Source organism: Scyliorhinus torazame, chromosome 4 (genome assembly GCF_047496885.1).
Source record: "Scyliorhinus torazame isolate Kashiwa2021f chromosome 4, sScyTor2.1, whole genome shotgun sequence".
In the NCBI taxonomy this organism is placed as follows: domain Eukaryota; kingdom Metazoa; phylum Chordata; class Chondrichthyes; order Carcharhiniformes; family Scyliorhinidae; genus Scyliorhinus; species Scyliorhinus torazame.
In genome coordinates, this window is record NC_092710.1 from 173856796 (window position 1) to 173880947 (window position 24152).

General features: G+C 44.8%; 1 protein-coding gene across 1 annotated transcript in view; it reads left to right on the forward strand.

Moving 5' to 3' along the window:
• Window positions 1–1168: 1168 nt before the first annotated feature.
• The window catches only part of LOC140410601 (uncharacterized), a 67654-nt gene continuing 44670 nt past the window's right edge, over window positions 1169–24152 (forward strand). Inside the window, exon 1 of the mRNA XM_072498888.1 lies at window positions 1169–1518. Within this exon, the coding sequence (XP_072354989.1) occupies window positions 1456–1518 (63 nt within the window). The 5' untranslated portion in view covers window positions 1169–1455. The remainder of the gene's footprint in view (window positions 1519–24152) is intronic.

The window sequence follows — 24152 nt, forward strand, 5'->3', positions numbered from 1 at the left end:
GGTTCTGCATTTTTTTCCGGCACTGCTGGCCGGTCCCAATGGTGTTGCCATGGGGCTGACCGTCTCTGCCACCTGCATCCAGGCACGGCGAACGGCAGTGGCTGGCGACCTCCTTCCTGGGCTGGGGTGCAGTGTTGCCCGCCTCTCCTCCACAGCATCCAGCAACGTCTCAAGCTCGAAGTCCGTGAATCTCGGGGCCGCTTTCCATGCTACCATCTTGTTGGCTGGGATGGTGTGTGGGGGGAGTGAAGTATGTATATGCAGCTGCAGCTTGTCAGCCTCCTGATTGTCAATCGCGAATCAGGCGAATCCGGCACCGTTTCCCATTGGAATCGATTGTGTTCCACATGGCACCAGTGCTAGCCTCTCAACGGTGGCTGAATCGGTCCAGGTGCGGCATCAGCTTTGCTGTCATAGATGTCTGCAAATCCTGCCCAGGCATTAACATTTAGCCTCAGAAACATGAATTCAGCCGGCTACCTGACCAGTTGAGTATTTCCAAAATGTTCTATTTTTTTGTCTACAAGGCAGTAATTTCAGTGAACCCTACTATCCCCAATGTGTCTCCTCTGTGACATGGGTAATACCATGGCAGAACAGTTTAGTGATACAATTCATGTATCTACAGCCTATAGGATGCAAATACTACTGTATTGCTTATCCTTCAATCTTTGAACAACAGCGATAAAGTTGCCACTAAATTTGGCTCTAGCTTAAAGTTACACTGTTGCACTTTATCATTCCTGTGTTGGCTTTAGCAGAGTGAGTGCCTTTTCTGAAACATACAGACAAACATGGGCATGAAAACAAAGGAAAATCATAAACTTAAATAATAATGCCATATTACTAGTATTCTCTATATACTCTAGTCAATGGGAGGCACTGCAGCACAGTGGTTAGCACTGCTGCCTCACAGCAGAACCCGGGTTCGATTCTGACCTCGGGTGACTGTGTGGTTTGTACTTTCACCCCATGCCTGGGTATCTTCCGGGTTCTCCCCATGGTCCAAAGGTGTGTAGGCTAGGTGGATTGGTCAGGCGAGATAGCCCCTTTGTGTCCATTCGTTGGGTGGGGTTACAGGGATCGGGCGGGGTCTAGATGGGTGCATTTTCGGAGGGTCGGTGCAGACTCGATGGGCCGAGTGGCCTTGTAGGGATTCTATGATTCTAGTCCACGGTTATTTTGCCATTTGATTTATTTGAATAATGCAAATTGATGAGTGGAGGTTTTTTTCAAATGAACGAAGGCGTTGAATTTCCTCCCCAGGTGACTAATACATTGTCAGGTTTGCTGTAGGCTAGTACTTACCTCAGTGTGGGTGGTGGAGTGTTCGCGGTGACGCGAGCCGGGAACTTACATTAGCCGCAGTTCAGTCAGATCACTTCAGTTGGAGCAGCTTCACTAATTGTTCAGAGGGGTTCCCATTTGCCGCGACTGAAGACAAGATAAACCAAGATGAAGACGCCACAATTCAGTCTAAGATTTCTTTTGACCATGGGATTTCCCTTCGTCCTGCTGGTAAGTTTTGTATTTTGTTGAAATGTTTGTATAAGATGTAGCATTTGATCGAAAGTGATTGAACTCCAATAGGAAGGGTTCACACGTGAATGATTTCGCCTGGAGATCGGGTGTGAATGGGAGAAAGAGAGCGTTTTAACTTTCAAAAGAAGTGTCTCGTTTCGCAACCTTGAGCTGTAACCTCCGTGTGGAATATCCGACAAATAAGCGCGGAGTTCAGTCTGATTCCAGTTTTTGCCTCTGAAAGCATTATTCCCCAACATGTTCTTGATGGAGGATCGCGGAGTTCCCCTCGGCTAATAGTTACCTGCAGATTGCAAGACGGGGTTGGAAAGCGCAGCGGGAAGTTTACTTTGCACAGGCGGAGAAGCGAGAGAACCGCACATAGCTGGAGACACCGAGCCAGAGACACATTGACGCACAGCTAGAAGCAAGAAAACGCACAGACACAGACAATGAGCTCATTTTGAATTCAAGACTAATGCTCTATTATCAGCATATTGCAACTTTCTATGTCTAGAATCCGTCTCGTACAGTTAAGATATTGTGCCAATCAAAAGTGTCCAATCTCTCACTAAAGAATACATCTTGCTTTGATGTTCTCAAATTGATTGACTGCTGCTTTATGCCTTGGGTATTACACACCTAAACTCGACTTTCAATGAAATCATAGACCCGTGAATGTAACCTGTGTGAGACACAACTGGAATCTCACCTGGAACAATAAATGTGGCCCACGTTTTATTCTGAATGGGACCCTCCTATGACGTCAGTTGACCAGTGGTCATACAAAGTTGATAATGTAATGCCTTCCAATAAGAAAATAAATAAATAAAACATTTAATCTGATTTTCATTTAGTAACAGTTTAAAAATCCAGAATATCCCAGCAGCATCAAACGTTTCTTTTAGGGGGGCATGGTATCGCAGTGGTCAGCACTGTTGCCTCACAGTGGCAGGGACCCGTGTTTGATTCCAGCCTTAGGTAACTGTGTGGTGTTTACACGTTCTCCCCGTGCCTGCGTGGGTTTCCTCCAGGTGCTCCGGTTTCCTCCCACAGTCCAAAGTTATGCTGGTTACAGGGCAGCACATGGCACAGTGGTTAGCACTGGGACTATGGCGCTGAGGACCCGGGTTCGAATCCCGGCCCTGGGTCACTGTCCATGTAGAATTTGCACATTCTCCCCGTGTCTGCATGGGTTTTGCCCCCACAGCCCAAAAATGTGCAGGTTAAGTGGATTGACCTTGCTAAATTGCCCCTTCATTGGAAAAAAAATAATAATTGGGTACTCTAAATTTATACAAAACACAAAGTTGTGCTGGTTAGTTGGATTGGCCACGCTAAATTGCCCCTTAGTGTCCAAAGGTGTGCAGGTTAGGTAGGGTCAGAGGGTTGCGGAGATAAGGGGGGGGGGGGTGTTGGCCTAAGAAGAGTGCTCTTTCAGAGGGTCAGTGCAAACTATCGGCTATATGGCCTCCAGCACTGTAAGGATTCTATGGAATCGATGGAGGGGTGGTTCACCATTTCCAAAGACAAGTTCAGTAAGACATCACATCAACCGTTAATGTGATGGAAATTGTGTAGCCACGAATTGACCATGTGCAAATGTTCTGGTTCCCCCATTTTCGACATTGGGCACTGGCAGAGCTTTTGTTTGGTATACTGGGTAAGACTGGCGTGAGGAGGTCGAGGGATCAAACTCAAGATTTACCATCTTGACAGGAGGTAGACTGAGCTGGAAATGGGGAATGCTGAAATGGCGGGTCTGAAGGTGTGAAGGTGTGCACCTGGGAACTGCGGAGACTTGCAGGCTGAACCAGGTGGTATAACACAGGGAAGCAAGAGCAAAATGAAGGAGTTCCTCCAAAGCCACATTGCTGGCCTCAAAATGATTGAAGGAGATAGAAAGAGAAGTGTAGGGTAAGTAATTGGTATAGATTTGCCTGTCTCTGTCACTGTGTGCTGTAGAGCTATTTTTGTGTAACACTCAATGCCCATCCCTTCACTCGAACAGGAGCACTGCAATTCTGGAAGAAGCCAAAGTATTGTTTTGTGAAATCATGTACAGGTAATGAGGGCATACATCTCCTAACTGTTCTAAAATATATAAAGTTCAGACATGTCTTACTCTACAGAATGTTTTAATTTGTCTTGAGGACCTGCCAAATACGAACACACGAAGAAGGAACAGGAGTGGGCCATTCAGCCGCTCGAGCCTGCTCCACCATTTAACAAGATAATAGCTGCTCTGATGATAACCTCAAATCTGCACTTCACCTCTTCCTGATAACATTTCACCCCCTTGCTGACCAAGAATCTGTCCACCTCCCCTTAAAAATATTCAAAGACACTGCTTCCACTGCCTTTTCAGGAAGAGAGTTCCAGAGACTCATGACCCTCGGAGTGAAAATGTTTTTTTGCCTCATCTCTGTTTTAAATGAGCAACCCTTTATTTTTAAACAGTGGTCCATGCTTTTAGATTCTTCCATAACTGGAAACATCCTCTCCACATCCACCCTGTCAAGACCCCTCAGAATCTTATATGTTTGAATCAAGTTGCCTCTTATTCTTCTGAACTCCAGTAGATACAAGCCTAGCCTGTCCAACCTTTCCTCAAAAGATAATCTACTCATTCAAGGTATTAGTAAACCTTCTCTGAACTGCTTCCAGCACATTTGCATCTTTCTTAATAAGGTGACCAATATTTTATACAGCACCCCAAATGTAGCCTCACTAATGCCCTGTACAACCGAAGCATAACCACCCTACTTTTGTATTCAATTCCCCTTGCAATATATGATAATATTCTATTAGCTTTCCTAATAACTGGCTGTACCTGTATACTAGCTTTTTGTGATTCAGGTACAAGGACACCAGATCACTCTGCACTTCAAAGCTCTCCAATCTCTAACCATTTAGATAATATGCTTCTCTTTTATTCTTCCTGCCAAAATGGATAACTTCACATTTACATGTTTGCCAGATCTTTGCCCACTCACTTACCCTATCATAACTCTTTTTGTAGCTCTCATGTCTTCTTCACAACTTACTTTCCTACCTATCTTCGTGTCAACAGCAAATTTGACAACCATCCCTTTCAGTCCGTTCATCCAAGTCACTTATAAATTGTGAACAGTTGCAGTCCCTTTATCCTTAATTTATTACTTCCAGCTACTTTATTAAAGGAGCTGTACCCATTCAAATTGGTACTGTTGGATACAACTATCAAACAAAAATATATTTATATTGGAGGATTGGAAGGTTCAGTGGTTGAAACATCTCCCTCTATCTCTGACTAATACATCAAAACTTCTTGGTTTCCTTATTTTCTGTTATGTGTAAGGAACATAATGGAGTATGAACAACCTTAATCCAAATTTTCGGCTCAATTACAATACTTATTAAAGTCCAAAGATAAGGTGAGGGGAATGGGCAGTTGGGGATGTTGTCCTGTATTCAGGGCAGCTGATAGAACAGTTAGATGGTGTTTTTCCTTTTGTCTGACTGTGGAGTGTCCTTAAACCTGACATCAGTTGCTGAGTGTACAGAATCTTGTGTTTCTGGTTTCCTTGTGCAGTATCTTGGTAACCATTTTGTTTAAATGGTGAGTGTTTAAACGAACCTGAACTGCCTGTTCATACTCGCCTAGAGCTTATTCAACAGCACCTGTTGTGGCAACAATATTATAACCTTGAAACCTGGATGGAAGAAAGTGGAACGACATGTTTTGAAGAATTGAATTCCGAGTACCTTCCACTTGGGAACGTATGAAAATACACACCTGGAAAAGGCACTGAGAACTATCTGCACAGTCCCCAATATACCATCAGGAGGATAGAGAATAGGTTAAAATTATTTTTTCTCAATAAATTTCAACTTTTCTATTCAAAGGTACCACGTGATTTAGTTCCTCAAATATATCAGAAATCTTTAATGTAAAAAAAAAGAAGCAGTTTCGCAACCAAAATGATTCAGGGTGGACTTAGAGTTGTGACATCAAAATCACCACTAATTTTGCAGTATGAAGTTCACCTGGACTCAGCTCAGGAAATTGTGTCGCACCAACAAGAGACCTGTTTAAATGCATCCTCAGCATACATTACTAAACTAGGAGATATAAACTAGAAATTAACTTAAATATGGAACATTTCAATCCCTTTATAAAGTCGTATGCTGTAACAAATCCAGAGCAACTGCTGCGTAACACCACTGCATCTCAGTCCATAAATTCATAGATTCATAGAATTTACAGTGCAGAAGGTGGCCATTCTCCCCATCAAGTCTGCACCGGCCCTTGGAAAGAGCAATCTACTTAAGCCCACGCCGCCACCCGATCCCTGTAACCTAGTAGCCCCATCTACCCTTTTGGACACTAAGGGGCAATTTAGCATGGCCAATCCACCTAACCTACACATCTTTGGACTGTGGGAGGAAACAGGAGCACTCGGAGGAAACCCACGCAGACATGAGGAGAAAGTGCAAACTCTACACAGACAGCCACCCGAGGCCGGAATTGAACCAGGAACCCTGAAGCTGTGAGGCAGCAGTGCTAACACTGTGCCACCATGCCGCCCACACTGTTGCCTTTGTTACTGCCAAACAACTGCCATTAAAACTAAACGATCCAGTTAATTGATTGTTATTATCACTAGTATATACAGTGATCTGTACTATAAACCAACCACATCAGCATAGGCGAAGAGTGTTTAAGTAGAGATTCCTCACATTGTTCACTTACTGAAAACTAAGAGGGAGATGCTTTGAATCTGAACCTCAATAATCAACCAAGTTATTTACCTTCTTTGATTTGTTCACGGGACATGGGCATCACTGGCTGTGCCAACATTCATTGCCCATCCCCACAGTAATTTCATTGCAGTGTTAATGTAAGCCTACTTGTGACATTAAAGATTATATATATTTTTTTAAATGCCACCGAGAAGGTGGAAGGTGGTAGTGAGCTGCCCCCCTGCCCCCCCCCTACCCCCCCCCCCCCCTTACCCCCCCCCCTCTCCCCTGATTCTCTGGTTGATATTTTATTCCTTGTTCCATACATTGTGTTTTAGGTGCCATTATCACTCTTGCAATATTTTGCTATTGTACAATTACTTTTACATGCAGTTGATTATTATTAGCCAATTGACATCTGTTACCGTGTAATGAAATAAAGTTTCATGTTGCTGATGTTTGTGGGGTGGGGGGGGCGGGGGGGGCGGTAGCTGAGGTGTGACAGGGAGTAGCTTTGAATAGATTTTACATTATCTAGCATTTAATGAGAACTGAAGCAAGCAATAATATCAAAGGAAACCCTTATAACTCTGAGCACCTGTGGGGAAAAAGATAAAGTGATTTTATAAACCTGCCACTAGGTAACAGACCTTGTGATAAACATCAACATCTTTAATATTGTTGAAGCCAGTTGTGTGTGTGTGTTGAGGGGGGGAGAACACCTGAAGGAGCTGCGCTCCGAAAGCTAGTGATTCCAAACAAACCTGTTGGACTTTAACCTGGTGTCGTAGACTTCTTACTGTGTCCACCCCAGTCCAACGCCGGCATCTCCGCATCATTTATTAGCCATCATTGATAAATGAAGCAATTTAAGTTAATGCTTATATTTCAAACTGTTTCTTGTTAAAGATTGCTGGAGGCACCTCAACCATTTCATTCTTCAATCCTCTCGAAGGGTGTAGTGGTTAATATGCATAAAAATCAGATTATCTAATCAGATAATTATTTATTTCGTTGCTACAAGTAAAATTAGTCCTAATTAGTTGACTTAAATTAGAGATACTGGAATGATGAACAGGAAGACTAAACTGGACCACAGGGAGATCAAATGAGGCTAATCTAAACTTGTCTCAACAATTCTACTTTTCATTAAAATGTTTCATTTTGAATGTGTCAGTAATATATGGTCTTCCATGTACATACAGTTGTGTGTGTTAATGTAAGCTTTAAGAAAGGGATCTAATAGCCATGGCCTAGTTCACCTTGCAACATTGCATCCCTGTCTTTTCCCCCTGATCTCCATTATTGCTACTCTTATCACATCCCTATCTAACAATGTCTGCATACAGTTAACCAACCTCATTTATCATGTCATGTAATTGTAATCTTGCCAAGTGCGCGCAGAGGTTCTTTTGGCAATCATGCCATTAAAAAACTTACAGCTTACTCACTTCCTGTTATTTTCTCACATTATTCCATTGCTTTTTATATTTGCAAGATTATCCAGACCTGCATGGGAAGATCCTATGTTGTCTGGACCAGGTCTAACCATTGCAAGGTCTTAGCAATGAAGTAGGTTAGCTAGTCAAAAAGTCCACTGTCTGCAGGTCTGTATACTTGACTGTGTCAGGCCGTTCATCACTGAATCGGCCACAAAGGGTTAATTCCAACATAATTTTCCAATGAGAGGTTTATTGTCCTTAAGTTAATTCAACCCTATCAAAGGTCTTGTTTCTCTTTTATTTCTCCTACCTGCTAGATTGCCGTTGCAAGCTAAATTTTAATATTCTTCACATAGAAAGAAGGTGAGATTGTTTAACCATTTAATTCCAGAGAGAACAAAATATTGTACCAACTTCCTCAGTTGGTTGCATCAAACCTGCTACGTTTGAACAATGTTTTCAGGCACACTCATGTTAAAATGTGAAAGAATAAGATCCATTCAAGTTATCTTGGTCTTTCCAATTTCACATAATTGTGGAGTGTATCCAATTTATTTAAAGGAAGCGAATAATTGTTGGTGAAATTAAAATAAATCTATTTCCTTCCTTTTTGCTACTTCCAAAACAACTCAAACAGGGTTCCAGCACATTATTAATTTAAATTTAAAATCTATAATGACGTTTTCAAACCTGACCAGACAACATTTGCAGCAGAACGGGAATCGTCAATTACCATAGACCAGGCATGAGAAAACCATCTGAACCTTAGAGCTTCAGACATTTGAGAGCCACAAGAGGTTGGACAACCTTTACAGACACATTCAGCCTAGGAGAGGAGGGAACAAAAATAAATAAAAAATAGTGCCATTTGACCAGAGTCCTGGTTGTTTTCACTGTAAAATATTAGGCCTTCTGTTCCAAGCAACCTCTAACTGCATCAAAGTATGGTTTACCTACAGTGTTTAACTTGTTCAGGTATTAATTCAGGTATCAATCACTTTGCTGAAGGGCAAGTGTTACAGCTGCACATATATAATGGCCCAGATTTTGTGGTGGTAATTATGGTGAAAACACCAGTGCATACTCCTTTGAACTGACAGCAACCACACTTGCAGAGAAAGACTTAGAATTTCAGCAGTTATCAATGATTCTCCAGATGATGTTGAGGCAGTCCAAGACTACAATAAATGGGCAATCTTATCATGTAACAAGACTTTTTAGGCTATTAATCTTACTGTAAAAACTCTTAAAAAGATTCCATCTTAGTCGAATGAGGTGTAACTGAGTTAATGACACTCTAATTTCATAATTACTGTTAAACACTCTCACTGGCCATGAGAAGCTATTCTGTTTTATTTATGCAATGTCAAATTCCATGATGGGTTAGTGGAAGGGAGGGACACTGCAGAGACAGCAGTTTGAATACTCCCAAGTGATTGCCGCTTTACTGATTGCTGCCGTCACTGCTGCTGCATGTCAAGACCCTCTTTACTTGGTACCAGATTTAAATTGCCATTGGGAAAGGGGAAAACCAAGCCACATGGATCACTAGAACTTTTCTCTTAATGGTCAGCAGCGATGCAGTTGTTTTACCGCTGACTGCAAAGTTTGGACCAGGGATTCATTTAAGCGTCTTTGAGTATTGTTGAAGAAGAGGCATTCTATTGAACCTATATATTCATAGGCAGGGACCTGTCCTCTGCAGGCAAAAGTCACATGTCCAGGCATTGCACCTTTTTTGAATAAACAAAAGCATAGGGAACAATCGTTCCTGATGCATTCGCCATGACAATATCTTGACCAATTAGAGCCAACTTGCCGACCATTTGACACCCCTTTTCTCATGCAATATAAATGGTTGTCCTCTTTGAAATTTGGCATTCTTGCATCAGTTCTGACGAGCGCAATAGCTTTGACAGCTGTCTGTTTTTCCTGCAATATTCAATTTCAGGACTGCCAGCTGACTCGGAGCTTGGATCACCAGTGTGAATACTTTGACCCCCCACTGCAAAAAACTCCACCCCACCGCAAAAAACAAACAACTTTTAATACTGGAAATAATTGGATTAAAATTAACATTTATAATCCTTTGTTACAAAAAGATAGAGTGCTAAGCTCTAGATGATAAAATGGTCTTTGAGGAGGAATAAAATGCAAGAAATTTGTTAATGTGAAATGAAAACAGGAAATGCTGGAAAAAGCAGGCCTGCCTGCATCTGTGGAGAGAGAAACAGAGTTAGCGTTTCGAGTCCGTGTACGACTTCTTCAGAGCTGTTTCACTCTCCACAGATGTTGCCAGACCTGCTGAGATTTTCCAATATTTTCTTTTTTTATTTCAGATTTCCAACATCAGCGGTATCTTACTTTTATCAAACTTATTGTGTACAGGGACATGGTAAATCATTGTTAGCTAAGTCTGTTTTTAAAGCTTTGGAATGCATAGATAATAAAATTGCTTTTGCAAAATAGTTTTTCTTTCTTCTCCCCATCCTCTCCTGCCGACAAACCAAAAGAAGGTGACTGGGTTCAGATTTCTCCGTAGTCAACTTTCCTTCCATGCTTTGTGGGTGCTGGTGTTTTTAGACAGGAATGGAAGAGGATAAATTGCGTCAGCTTATGTTTGGAGAGTGTGAGATAGAAGGAATAGGGAGAAGTAGTTCCAGAAATGTTGATCCACATTGTTTGTTTGAATTATTGTCCACTGTACATTTCCATGTATTACTAGAATTGTGGCACATTCATAAACACCATTTAGTTGGAACTCTATAACTCTGAAAAGCAATAGTTCAATGAAGCAAAATGGTGGGGATAAGTATAATCCGTGAGTTCTGTCTGATCATAGAACATGTCTGTATTTTTAAGTCTTATCTCCAGATTCCTCAACGAGTGCCTCATCATTGAGAGCTGGCGCCTTCCCATTGTAATTAGTAATTACGGAATGATTCCAGTGACTGCACAAAAAAGAAATTTGGAAAATGCAGGTTAACATGCAAACGTATTTCCCATATTCTTGTTGTCTGTAATAGTCATTCAGGAAGGTAAATTAGTTTTTCAGTCTTTGCATTTTTGGATATTCAGATCAGCATAGGTCATACAATTCTGGAAATATTGCAGTTTGGTTGTTTGTGGCAGTTCATAGTTTTGATAGTTTTGATAGTTCAGTCTATAAGTTTCTATTCAGAAGGACCAAAAAAGTTGGAACTTATTTAAAAAAGGAATGCTTTTCAATCATACCAAGGAGCCAGCTATTATTTGAGCCCTATTATGATCCCAGACCAGACCCCAACAGTGGATAGGATACTGGACCAAAACCTAAATGTTTTAGTTTTGTGTAAGATTGATTTGCTCTCGGAGTGATTGCATGAAGAAATAGGAATTTGGTATTTTTAAAACAAAACTTTATTATGAATACAATACTCAACTCTTTAACTTCACACCTGAAAAGAACAGCTCACAATGACCTCTTAAGCATTACTACACAATTTTCCATTAAACAACAAGAGTAAAAACATACAACTCTCAATTCAGCTTAAAATAAGCATGGCATAGAGTAATACTTGCTTCACAGAACAGATTTGGCTCTTGTTAGAAACCCTTCAGATTCTGGCTGAATATCTTCAAAAAGCTGGTTCACCTGGCATGTTTCAGCTTCTTACTTGTCCTCAGACAAGACTGGTCTACTTTAAATATTATTACTTTTATTTTAACTATCCTGCTGTGAGAGAAAACTGTCTTTACTTGTGGTCACAACGAGAGTTGCCAGATCAGACTTCAACTGTCTTCTCTAAAGCTTTCTCGAAAAATGTCTCTTTCAAACTCTTAGCTCCACCCAGCACCAACATCATCTCTACAAGCTGACAAACAAATTAACTTTCAAGAGACTGAAAGCACATTAACTCCCAAGAGACTGTCCACAGTCAAATCACAGTGCATTAGCCCAGACTGAAAAACACATTCCTCTGTCATTTTCACCTTCTGGCTGCTAAAAGCTCCCAGCATCTACAAAACAGTTTTGTTTTAAACAGGGCCACTGCAGTCATTCACACTCTAACCCCAGGCTTTTAACCCTTAAATTGCCCAATACATTTATGATCCAATATTCCTAAAATCTTCCAGTCGTCACAGCCCTAAAAGGTGACCTTAAGTAATCTAAGCATGTCAGTTAGTAGAAATACATACATTTAAATTGGCCAGAAGAGTGTGTGCATGCCAATATAGGCAGGCATTCCAAATTAAAATATGAAAACTGGACCAATTATCCTTCATCCAGAGTTTAAAAGCATTTAATTTTCTTTTCTTTGTTCTCCGAATCTTTGGAGGACTACAACTTAATGTTTGTTTTGTGTGTTTGTCATGTGCTGTATTGCATTTGGGTTTTTTAAAATCACAGATTCACAAAGCAGATGTGTTGCCTTAAGGCTCTATAATGCAGTTTTACCTGTTGAATGATACAATTTGTATTAAAGTGCTGCATCAGCAGTTCTACGTATGGGCTGAAGTTAAACCCTGATCATGCATCACATTTCTTACATCACGATGCAGCAATTTTATAATCTTGCATTTTACCAATCCTTGGCTGGAGCGCCAGTCGTTAACGGGGAAGTGATTCACAGCTATTGAACTTTCTCTGATTATCACAACCCTCTGTAAAGGTTTTTTTTTAATATGCATGTTGCACATTCGTAGATGAGGGTTGGCATTGATGTCACTATGAACCAACAATACAATTTTTGAAATTAAAAATAGAATCATAGAATGTCTACAGCACCGAAGGAAGCCATTTGGCCCATTGTGTCCTTCCAGACTCTGTAAGGGTAATTTAGCAAGACCCGCCCTCCCCACCTTTTCCCTGCATTGCAAATGTCTTCTCTTTAGATAATTATCCAATTCCCTGTTGAAAGCCACAATTGAAACTGTTTCCATCACACACTCAGGGAGTGCATTCGATCCTAAACACCCGCTACGTAATAACGGCTTTCCCCAAATCACCTTTGGTTCTTCTGCCAGTCACCTTAATTCTGTGCCTTCTGGTTCTTGGCCCTTCTGCCAACATGAACAGTTTCTCCCTATCAACTCTGTCCAGTCTCTTTATGAGTTTAACAGCCTCTATTAAATCTCCTCTCCTCCTAAGGAGAGTGGCCCCAACTTCTCCAATTTATTTGTGTAACTGAAATCCTCATCCCTCCGACGCTGAAATCATGTTCGGCGATTGGCCGGAGAATCCAGGTCGGTGCCAAAATCGGGGACGGCGGTGCTTTTGCGGTACTCCACCACCTCCAAACAAGTGTACTCGCAGAGTGTGGCGCACGCCGTATGGACGGCCTCGGCGTGTTACCTGAGGACCTCCCCCCGATGCTCCTCCCCCGACGGGCCGTGTTCCCGATGGCGTGGGTCTCTCATGCTATTTTTTGTTGGGAACTCGGCGTGGTGGCTGCGGACTGAGCCCGCGCCGCCAAAATCTGGGGAGAGCCGATCCGCGCGCAGAGGGGGCTATGGCAGGGGCTGGGGGCACTGGTGGGGGATGGTCTGGGGGTGGCAAGCCTAGCCAAAGGGGGCACAATTTGGCAGGCCCGGTCTGCGCACGGCCGGCGCCATGTTGCACGGCGTGGCCAATGCAGGCCGCAGCCGTGCGCATGCGCGGCCACGGACCCGGCAATCCTCCGGACGTATCGGCAGCTAGAGCCGGGTGCTCTATGCTGCGTGCCTGCAAGCTGCCACCAGCCGGCGTCAGCACTTAGTCTCAGAATCGGAGAATCTAGCCCACTATATTATCCTCAACAACCGTCCATGTTACCCCTTTAAAAATCTCAATCAAGTTTGGTTAAACATGAAATAAAAGTAAAGTACTGCCGATACCTGAAATCTGAAATAAAAACGGAAAATGCCAGAAAAGCCCAGTAGGATGGCAGCATCTTTGGAATGAGAAACAGAGTTAACGGGCTGGATTCTCTGCCCCGCCACATTTCCGTTTCACCCCGCCGGCGGGATACTCCTTTACGCCGGCTGCTTAATGGGATTTCCCATTGTGGGGCAGCCCCATGCCATCGGGAAACCCCCGGGCTGATGGCAAAACGGAGCATCCTGCCGGCGGAGTATCCAGCCCCCAATGTTTCTCATTCGAAAGGGAAGTCATGCGGACTCAAAACATCGGCCGGGATTCTCCGTTGCGAATCCGGCCACTACCGCTGCTAACAGGACCTGAGAATCCTGCCCTTTAACTTTGTTACTCACTGCAGAAGCTGCCAGACACACTGAGGTTTTGGTAAAACAAGATTTGCCCTTAAAAAAGCCTTCATTAATCCATATTTGTCCAACTGACTGTTAATTTTGGCTTAGATTTTTTTTAAATTTCTAAAAACTTTCCCACCTGTAAGGTCTAACGTATATACTGGGTCTAACAATATTTTTGGAACAAGAATGTAACAAGGGCAAAATCGAACTGTGGACCCTGGCTCTGAAAGGCAGCAGTGCTAACCACAGTGCCACCTTACCATAATTGTATCCAAGGAGATTTTGAAGATTATGGTCAGGGCCTCGGCAGTTTACACCATCAGTTTCCTGAGGATACCATAGTCATAGCATATCATAGAATTTACAGTGCAGAAGGAGGCCATTCGGCCCATCGAGTCTCACCAGCCCTTGGAAAGAGCACCCCACTTTTTTTTTTAAAATAATTTTTATTAAAGGTTTTCATAAAATATCAATAACAAAATGAGAAAGAAAAAAGAACCCAACAGGGTTAAGTACAAAACACAATCTAAAAAAGCAACCCCCCAAACCCCTCCCCCCCGTACCTAAATAATAAATTAACATTAACACCCCGACTTAAGACAACAGGTGTATACACCCCCTCAGACCCTTCCAGTGCAAATAACATAAACAAAAATAAAGTAAACCCCCCCCCCCCACCCCCGAGCTGCTGCTGCCATTGACCAATGTCTAGCGTTCTGCCAGAAAGTCTACGAACGGTTGCCACCGCCTAAAGAACCCTTGTACCGACCCTCTCACGGCGAATTTTACCCTCTCCAATTTAATGAACCCTGCCATATCGCTGATCCAGGATTCCACACTTGGGGGCCTCGTATCTTTCCACTGAAGGAGAATCCTTCGCCGGGCTACCAGGGACGCAAAGGCCAGAATTCCGGCCTCTTTTGCCTCCTGCACTCCCGGCTCCTCTGCCACCCCAAATATTGCGAGCCCCCAGCCCGGTTTGACCCTGGATCCTACCACCCTCGACACCGTCCTCGCTACGCCCTTCCAAAATTCCTCCAGCGCTGGGCATGCCCAGAACATATGGGTGTGATTTGCTGGGCTCCCTGAGCACCTAACACACCTGTCCTCACCCCCAAAGAACCTGCTCATCCTTGTCCCGGTCATGTGTGCCCTGTGCAGCACCTTAAACTGTATGAGGCTGAGCCTCGCGCGTGAAGAGGAAGAGTTCACCCTCCCTAGGGCATCTGCCCACGTCCCCTCTTCGATCTCCTCTCCCAACTCCTCCTCCCACTTACCTTTCAACTCCACCACCGAGGCCTCCTCCTCCTCCTGCATCACCTGGTAAGTTTCCGAGATCTTCCCCAATCTCACCCAACCCCCCGAGAGCACCCTGTCCTGTACTGTGTGTGGCAGTAGCCGTGGGAATTCCACCACCTGCCGTCTGGCAAACGCCCTTACCTGTAAGTTCCCCGGGGGGAGCCCGTACTTCTCCTCCAGCTCACCAAAGCTCGCGAACTTCCCGTCCACAAACAGGTCCCCTAACTTTCGTATGCCTGCCCTGTGCCATCCCGAAAACCCTCCACCTGTTCTTCCTGGGGCGAACCGGTGGTTCCCCCGTAATGGGGTCCACGCCTAGGCCCTAACTTCCCCCCTATGCCGCCTCCACTGCTCCCAAATTTTGAGGGCCGCCACCACCACCGGGCTCGTGGTATACCTCCTTGGAGGGAGCGGCAGCGGCGCCGTTGCCAGCGCCCCCAGACTCGTACCCACACAGGACGCCATCTCCAGCCTCTTCCATGCAGCCCGCTCCCCCTCCATCACCCACTTTCGCACCATTGTCGCATTGGCGGCCCAGTAGTACCCACAGAGGTTGGGCAGCGCCAGCCTCCCCCTATCTCTACTCCGCTCCAGGAACACCCTTCTCACCCTCGGAGTCCCTCGCGCCCACACAAACCCCATTATACTCCTGTTAACCCGCCTGAAAAAAAACTTCGGGATAAACACGGGGAGGCACTGGAACAGGAACAAAAACCTTGGGAGCACCGTCATTTTGATTGACTGCACCCTACCCGCCAGGGACAGCGGCAACGCGTCCCACCTCTTGAACTCCTCCTCCATTTGCTCCACCAGCCTTGTAAAGTTAAGCCTATGCAGGGCCCCCCAGCTCCTGGCCACCTGGACCCCCAAATATCTGAAACTCCTCTCCGCCCTTTTTAGTGGGAGCTCGCCAACCCCCCTCTCCTGGTCCCCTAGCTGAACTACGAACAGCTCGCTCTTCCCCATATTGAGCTTGTACCCCGAAAAGTCCCCGAATTCCCTAAGCATCCTCATTACCTCTGGCATTCCTCCCACCGGGTCCGCCACATACAGCCAGGCCCCCCACTTCCAAGTCTGGGATCCGACCCAACATACGCGGCATAAAACCCGCATCGTCCCAGTTCGGAGCATACACATTGACCAGTACCACCCACCCTCTCTCCCTGCAACTTACCACTTACCATTATGTACCTACCGCCATTATCTGCCACAATGCTCGACGCCTCGAATAACACCTTCTTTCCCACCAAGATCGCCACCCCTCGATTTTTGGCATCTAGCCCCGAGTGAAACACCTGACCTACCCACCCTTTCCTCAGTCTTACCTGGTCTGCCACCTTCAGGTGTGTCTCCTGGAGCATAACCACATCCGCCTTGAGCCCCTTCAGGTGCGCGAACACGCGGGCCCGCTTAACCGGCCCATTCAGTCCCCTTACATTCCAGGTTATCAGCCGGATTAGGGGGCTACCCGCCCCCGCCGACTAGCCATGACCCCTCCTCGGCCAGCCACGCGCCCGCACCCCACACCCAGCCCGTTCCCCACAGCGGCATACCCCTGTCTTGATCCACCCCACTCGCTCCAGCTCCTCCTTGATCTTAGCAGCAGCAACTCGATTCCCCCTCACCCACCCCCCCACCCCCCACCCCACCTCGGCTAGGACCCATCCTAGCTGGTTTACTCCCCCCATTGCACTTCCGCAAGTCAGCTGACTCCTGCTGACCCCAGCCACTCCCGCCTCCCCTTCGACTCCTTCCATTGTGTGACACACCCTCCTCTCCCGCTCCCCATTCACAGGCTCTCCCCCTCCGTTATAAGCGCGGGAAACAATCCTCGCTTCCCCGCCCCGGTCCCGTCCCCCCCAGTCTTCAGCGCGGGAAAAAAATCCCGCGCTCTCCATCTACCAGGCCCCGCCACCAACTAAAACAGTGCCCAACCCGCCCCATCCACCCTCCCCAACCCGAAAGAGAAAAACACAGAGAAAAAGAAACCCAAAACAATGCAAAGGCCCCCCCGCGAACCAAAAATAGGCATAACATATCCACCGCAGTCCCCAATCGCCCATCCCGACCCTCAGTCTGTGTCCAGCTTCTCGGTCTGAACAAAGGCCCACGCCTCCTCCGGAGACTCAAAATAATGGTGCCGGTCCTTGTAGGTAACCAACAATCGCGCCGGCTGCAACATGCCAAACTTCACCCCCTTCCTGTGCAGCACCGCCTTCGCTCGATTGTACCCGGCCCTCCTCTTCGCCACCTCCGCACTCCAGTCCTGATATATCCGAACCTCCGCGTTCTCCCACCTGCTGCTCCTCTCCTTCTTGGCCCACACTCCCGATCGACGAACCGATGGAACCGCACCAGCACCGCCCGCGGAGGCTCGTTAGCCCTGGGCCTCCTCGCCAACACTCTATGGGCCCCTTCCAGCTCCAGGGGCCCCTGGAAGGACCCCGCTCCCATCAGCGAGTTTAACATGGTGACCACATAGGCCCCCACGTCCGGCCCCTCCAGCCCCTCCGGGAGGCCCAGAATCTGCAGATTCTTCCGCCTCGACCGATTCTCCATCTCCTCGAACCGCTCCTGCCATTTCTTGTGGACCGCCTCGTGCGCCTCCACTTTTACCACCAGGACTAAGATCTCGTCCTCATTGACAGAGATCTTTTGTTGAGCCTCTCGGATCGCCACCCCCTGGGCCGTCTGTGTCTCCAGCAGCTTATCAATAGAAGCCTTCATTGGCTCTAGCAGGTCCTTTTTAATCTCTCTGAGGCAGCGCTGGATACCCTCCTGTTGCTCCTCTGCCCACTGCCTCCACGCTGCCTGGTCTCCGCCCGCCGCCATTTTGTCCTTCTTCCCTCCCTTCTTCTGGTCCACCACCACCTTTTTTGTCACCCCGCTCCTAGTTAAAGCCATATACTGACGGGGAACTATTATTAACTCCTTCCCACACTGGGAAACGTCAAAAAAGTGCCCTTGGGGGCCCTGAAAAGAGCCCAAAAGTCTTGAGAGGGAATCCTTTTGGCAGTGTTCGCTTCACCAATCTGCCCCAAAATGTCCGTGGAAACTCCTGAAAAAGGTCTAAGTGTCCGTTCCAGACGGGAGCTGCCGAATGCGTGACCTACTCCTCCATGGCCGCCACCGGAAGCCTCGTCCCCGCTTCTTCAGTGGCCCTGGTGAGATCTTTTCACAGTTGTTCCCTCTGCTGTTAGAATTCACTTTTGATAAAGGTCCTCAGGACTGTTTGCAGCTTTAAGCTTGCCCTTCCCCCGCTTGCATGCTGCAAACTGCTGCAAATGCTGTTTATCATGTTGCAGCCAAATCTTCCACTGCTTCTGCCGCGCCTGGCAGCCAAAAGACACAACACTCCTGGGGGACACCATCAGGGGAGTGTTGCAGTCCTCTTGCCACACCGGGAAATGTCAAACAAATGTCGTGGGGGCCCTGCAAAAGAGCCCAAAAGTCCGTTCCAAGCGGGAGCTACCGAATATACGACCTAGCTCTGCATAGCCGCACCCGGAAGTCGGAAAGAGCACCCCACTTAAGCCCACACCTCCACCCTATCCCTGTAACCCAGTAATCTCACCTAACCTTTTTGGACACAGGGGCAATTTAGCATGGCCAATCCACCTTACCAGCACATCTTTGGACTGTGGGAAGAAACCGAAGCACCCAGGGGAGACCCATACAGACAGAGGGAGAAAGTGCAAACTCCACACAGACAGCCACCCGAGGCCGGAATTGAACCCAGGACCCTGGAGCTGTGAGGCAGCAGTGTTAACCACTGTGCCACCGTCCTGCCCCAAACATCTCACCTGGTCTTGGTAACTTATAAACTTTCAGTGTAGCCAGCCTTCCTAATATTTCTCCTTTACTTCTCATGTTTCTTTATTCACATTCCCTCTGGACTTTCTATACTCAGCATGGTTCTCACTTGTAATATCAACCTGACATCTGTCATACCTGTTAAATCTGATGTACCCCCCAAGTCAGCATGAATTGTAACAGCTTTTGCACTGTACTGTCTTCAGTCTATCACAAAGTTTGATGTTATAACTGTATCAATCCTGCTGTCGCGACTTTTGGAAAGTGCAGAATGTGACCCTCAGATTTCCTCCAGCTGAAGTAAGATGAATTCAAATTCAAGAGCAGAAAATTGGCCGCATCTTATTAGGCAGGCTGTATTATGTGTTCGCCCATCTGAAGTTGAAAATTGCCCCATTTTTAAAGTTTAAATGGGTTTTGTAGATTGTGGCATTCTGGTTGGATGCACCAGATTTAATTGTTCTCGGCGACTCATTTCGCGGCTTCTAAAATTTCTTGTAATCAGTAGGAATTGCAGTTAGTCCGTTCAGTTTCTTGGCAATTTGAGTGGTGACAGTGTACACCTATTTTAGAGCTAGCACTCTCACATGGGTGTTTAAACCTAAACCTCTCAATTTAGCAAGCAGTGAGGGATTATTCTCAAGCACAACCTGCTGGCATCCATTTGGGTTTCAATGACTCCCAAGTTGACCTGCATGATTATGAAAATTAGGAACCACAAGTCTGAAATTAGCAAGTCTGCAATGTTTTAGGCATTTTTAATTATTAACCTTCTACTAAAGTGGAACCCGGAGAGAATTGTCACTGGGATCTGGAAGGCTTCCTCTCAGTTCTCTCTAGGCTAAAGGTTGAACAGTTAGCTTGGAAAAGAGTGATCTGCTCCATCAAGCAGTACAATGTTAATTGGCTATTTGAGGGAATAGGGAATATTTGAGTATGCTCTTCCAATTGGCACTTCTGCTCTATGGCAAAATAATGGGGATGCCGGGGATTATGAAATATGAACAAGAAATGCTGGAAGAATTTAGCAGGTCTGGTAGCATCTGTGGAGAGAGAAACCGAGTTTATGTTTCTATTCAGGTATGACGCTTCCTCTGAACTCTGTGGACTTTGCAAAACTGTGTTGTGTCAGCAAGGAGACAATCTGCAGTTAGTATTGAGCCAACAGAAACTCTGCATTTGGTGGGTTCAGAATTTCCTGTAAGTTGGCACCAAACGATGGTACAATGCCCAATTCTGATCAGAAAAGGCTGGGAAAATACATGTGTAAATCACTTACACATGCTGTTACAGCGTGCCCATATTTATTCAATCTTCTATCTAAATCTGTGGACTTTCTATTGAAATCTTTTGCCACTCAGGAAACATTGTCTTGCCTGCTTTGAACACCAGATGCTAAACAAGAATTTCCTGAATTTATGCCAGTTTTGAATGGGCAGAAGGATTCAAACTCATATTTTCTCAGCGACCACAACTATATTTCCTGTAACTGCATCTTTATGACATCAAAAGGCCTGCATCAAAAGATGGCAAAGCTTCCACAATTATATTTTCTGTGCCTGATGTCTATAAATGATAGTTTGATGACTGTGGACTTTAATTTTCATACATAATGAGGGACATGAAGAAAGAATATGGCATAAGTTTTGAACGAATGGCATATTATTCTTTGGCACCATTTGTTTACACTGATTTCTGCTTAATTTGCACCAGTTTTTAAATGTTCCACCTTGTACTCATGCAATTTCTGTGACATTTTGATGTAACTCGCACCCTGGAATTTCAAGTGATTTGCTGGTTGTGCAGTTTCAGGAAATTTGGACCTGCAGTGTAGGTTCCTATTGGGCTGCAGTGGTTACTCTGCCTCGACATGCTTGCTTTGAATACATTTCCATGTTACCAGCTGATGAAAGAAAAATAGGTGATAGCACATGGAAGTGTTTCCTTGTCAAGCATTCATTATTCAGAGATTTTATAGGATTAAGAGAACACTACTGTCTATGACTAATGCTGGAGGAAGTGACACAAGTGTACCTAAGCTTTTGCAAGTCAGAACATGGGTTTTCTAGCCTCTGGGTGGTGGCAGCTGAAGTGTTATTGTGAAACAGAAGTGACTCTTTGCAGGCTATAAAGTGCTGTAATAACAATCCACCCATCCTAATTGTTTGACTATCAGAATGTTAGTCAGCAGCAAGATTTCCATGTTACTAATGTTGCCAAGCAACCTGAAGAACAGTGAATATTGTAACAGGCCCTGGCTTGTGAATGTATTTTTGTTCTAAGGGCAGGTGCATTTAGGGTGCAAATATGGTGCATTAACAGGAACGTCAAGTAACCATTTGTAGGGCCTAACCTACTTGCAGCAGCATGTCCTGAATTTTTGCGGTAAAATGTAATCATGCATACATGAAGTGTGATTGTTTCTCAAATCTTTGCAATACGAGAAGTAACTAGGTTGTATGACGGTGGAGCTACTGGGCTTGGCATCTTCATAAGTCATCCTAAGACAGATTTCGAGACTGCATGATCTTGTGTACCCTGTAATTAGGTGAGCATAATGGTGTTCGGTGAAGTTATGGTTGATCTTGCTTCAATAATGTTTTATAACAGTCAGTGAAATGAACTTCCATATATCGTTTATGTGCATTTTTAATTAAACACAAATCTTAATTAGAACGTTTCATCCCGTCGACTCAAAATGCGACACAACAAGAGCAGAACTATTTTTGATCTAAAATGATCAAGCGATGACAATTAGCTTATGCTAGTACTGGAGTCAGGGGTTTGGTAACTGCGGCAATGCAAGCTACACATCTGCTGACGGTGGAGGGAGTGAATGTTAAAGGTGGCAGGGGGGGTGCCTGTCAAGCAAGCCATATTTTTCCAGAATGATGTGGAACTTCTTGAATGTTGCTAGAACTTCACACTGCAAAGCACATGGAGAGAATTCTATCACACTCCTGACTTGTGTTTCAAGAGGTAGAGACATTTTGGAGAATCAGGAGGAGGATTACTTGCTACAGAATACGCAACATCTGACCTGCTCTTCAATGATTTACTAATTAAGGGAAAGCCAGATAAATACATGAGAGAGAAAGGAATACAATAATGGCCAGAATTCTCTGGTGTTCTCTGGCGGGGGATTCTCTGTCCCGTCGGAAGCGCACCTCCGCCTGCGGGTTTCCTGGCACCATGGGGTGGCTTCAATAGGAATCCCCATTGACAGCAGCGGGAGCGAAGAATCCCATTGCCAGCGAACAGTGCATCGCCTCCCACTGCCAAGAAACAGACGGCTGGACGTTCCTGCCCACTATGTTAATATTGTGAGGTGAGGTATAAAGTAGGAGGAGGTTTGTGCAGGGAATTAAAACCAGCACAGACCAATTAGGATAGATTACTGTGCTCTAAGATGAAATAAGAGCGGTAGACTGTAATTTTAATTAGAATGTGACATTCAGTAATAATATTCTGCAATTATATGATGCCTTTAACATAGCCTAACATACTCCAGATTGTACTGAAGTGTGAAGGACAAATGGACATTGAGCCAGAGAGAGAGATAAGGAGACAAACAAATAGGTGGTGAGTCTTAATGGATATTAAGAAGTCTTACAACAGGTTAAAGTCCAACAGGTTTGTTTCAAATCACTAGCTTTCGGAGCACTGCTCCTTCCTCAGGTGAATGAAGAGGTAGGTTCCAGAAACATATATAAAGACAAAGTCAAAGATGCAAGAAAATGCTTTGATGTCTTAATGGAGAGGTGGCACAATTAGGGAAGGAAATTTCAGAGTTTGGAACCTCATGGCTGAAGGCACAGCTGCCACTGGTGAAGAAAAATAGAGAGGCAGCCAATCTGAACATTTGATTAGAAATTGGGATGTGCAAAGAAAATATGGATGTTGGTATTAAGCAGAGTGTATCTTATTGAACTGCTTTATGATTATGTTCTATTGTTCAGGTGTGAAAAATAAGTAATTCGTAAACTACTGCTTAACTTAAACAGCAAGTTGTGAGGGCAGCTCAGTGGCGCAGTGGTTAGCACTGCTGCCTCACGGCACCGAGGTCCCAGGTTCGATCCCGGCTCTGGGTCACTGTCTGTGTGGAGTTTGCACGTTCTCCCCGTGTTTGCGTGGATTTTGCCCCCACAATCCAAAAGATGAGCAGAGTAGGTAGATTGGCCACACTAAACCGCCCCTTAATTTGAAAAAATGAATTGGGTACCCTAAAATTTAAAAAAAAATTTAAACAGCAAGTTAGCTTTTTTAAACTTGAATATCTGCTAATTCTTCATTTTCTTCCTGAAGGGACGATGTTTAATTTCAGTATTTGATTCTCCTGAGCATATTTCCCTAACTTTCAAGCAGACAGCTGCTGAGGAAAAAGACAGCTGCGGAGCTGTCTTTAGTCAACATGGCCAGCCTCGTGCCACAGAATCCCTGTCATGTCATGCCAAAAACCCAAACCGTTGAGTGCCATTGGTTGAGTGGTGACTATGTGAAATTTAATGATTCTGTACTCCAAGATGAAAAGCAAGTCTGATGTAAATGGGATGATGCCGTTTAAAGCCTTTGTTTCCTGTCATATCCGGCTTCTCTTTATATTTCCAATTATTTCTCAATGCAACTTATCTGAGTGTTACTGTATTGCAGAATGAATTTTGTAAATTTGCAGACCTCAAAGAATATGTGGGAGATTTTCCTAAAAGCACTATGAGTGTACCTACTTCATAGACTGCAGCGGTTCAAGAACATGACTCAGTTCACCACTACCTGCTCAAGGGCCTTTATGGATAGGCACCAAATGCAGTGATACCCACATCCCATTAAAGAATAAATAAAAATCAACATAGCTGGCTTGTACAAAGGATGTGTGATTTGCCTGTTTGCTGAACTGTCATTTCGGTCATTGAATAATTAGATGTAAATGTTGACTTGTGCAGTTTCTGCAACAGAATTATTCCAAATTGTTTGGAAGTGTGACTTGTGCTTAAAAGTTATTCTTTGAATACAAAGCAAAAGACACATTTAAGTAAAAGTTGAAAATCTGGAGCAAGCTAAGATTTTAAGGAGCATACCACGTACAGTAAGCTTAGATTGAGATTTTGCATTTGGAATTGCTTT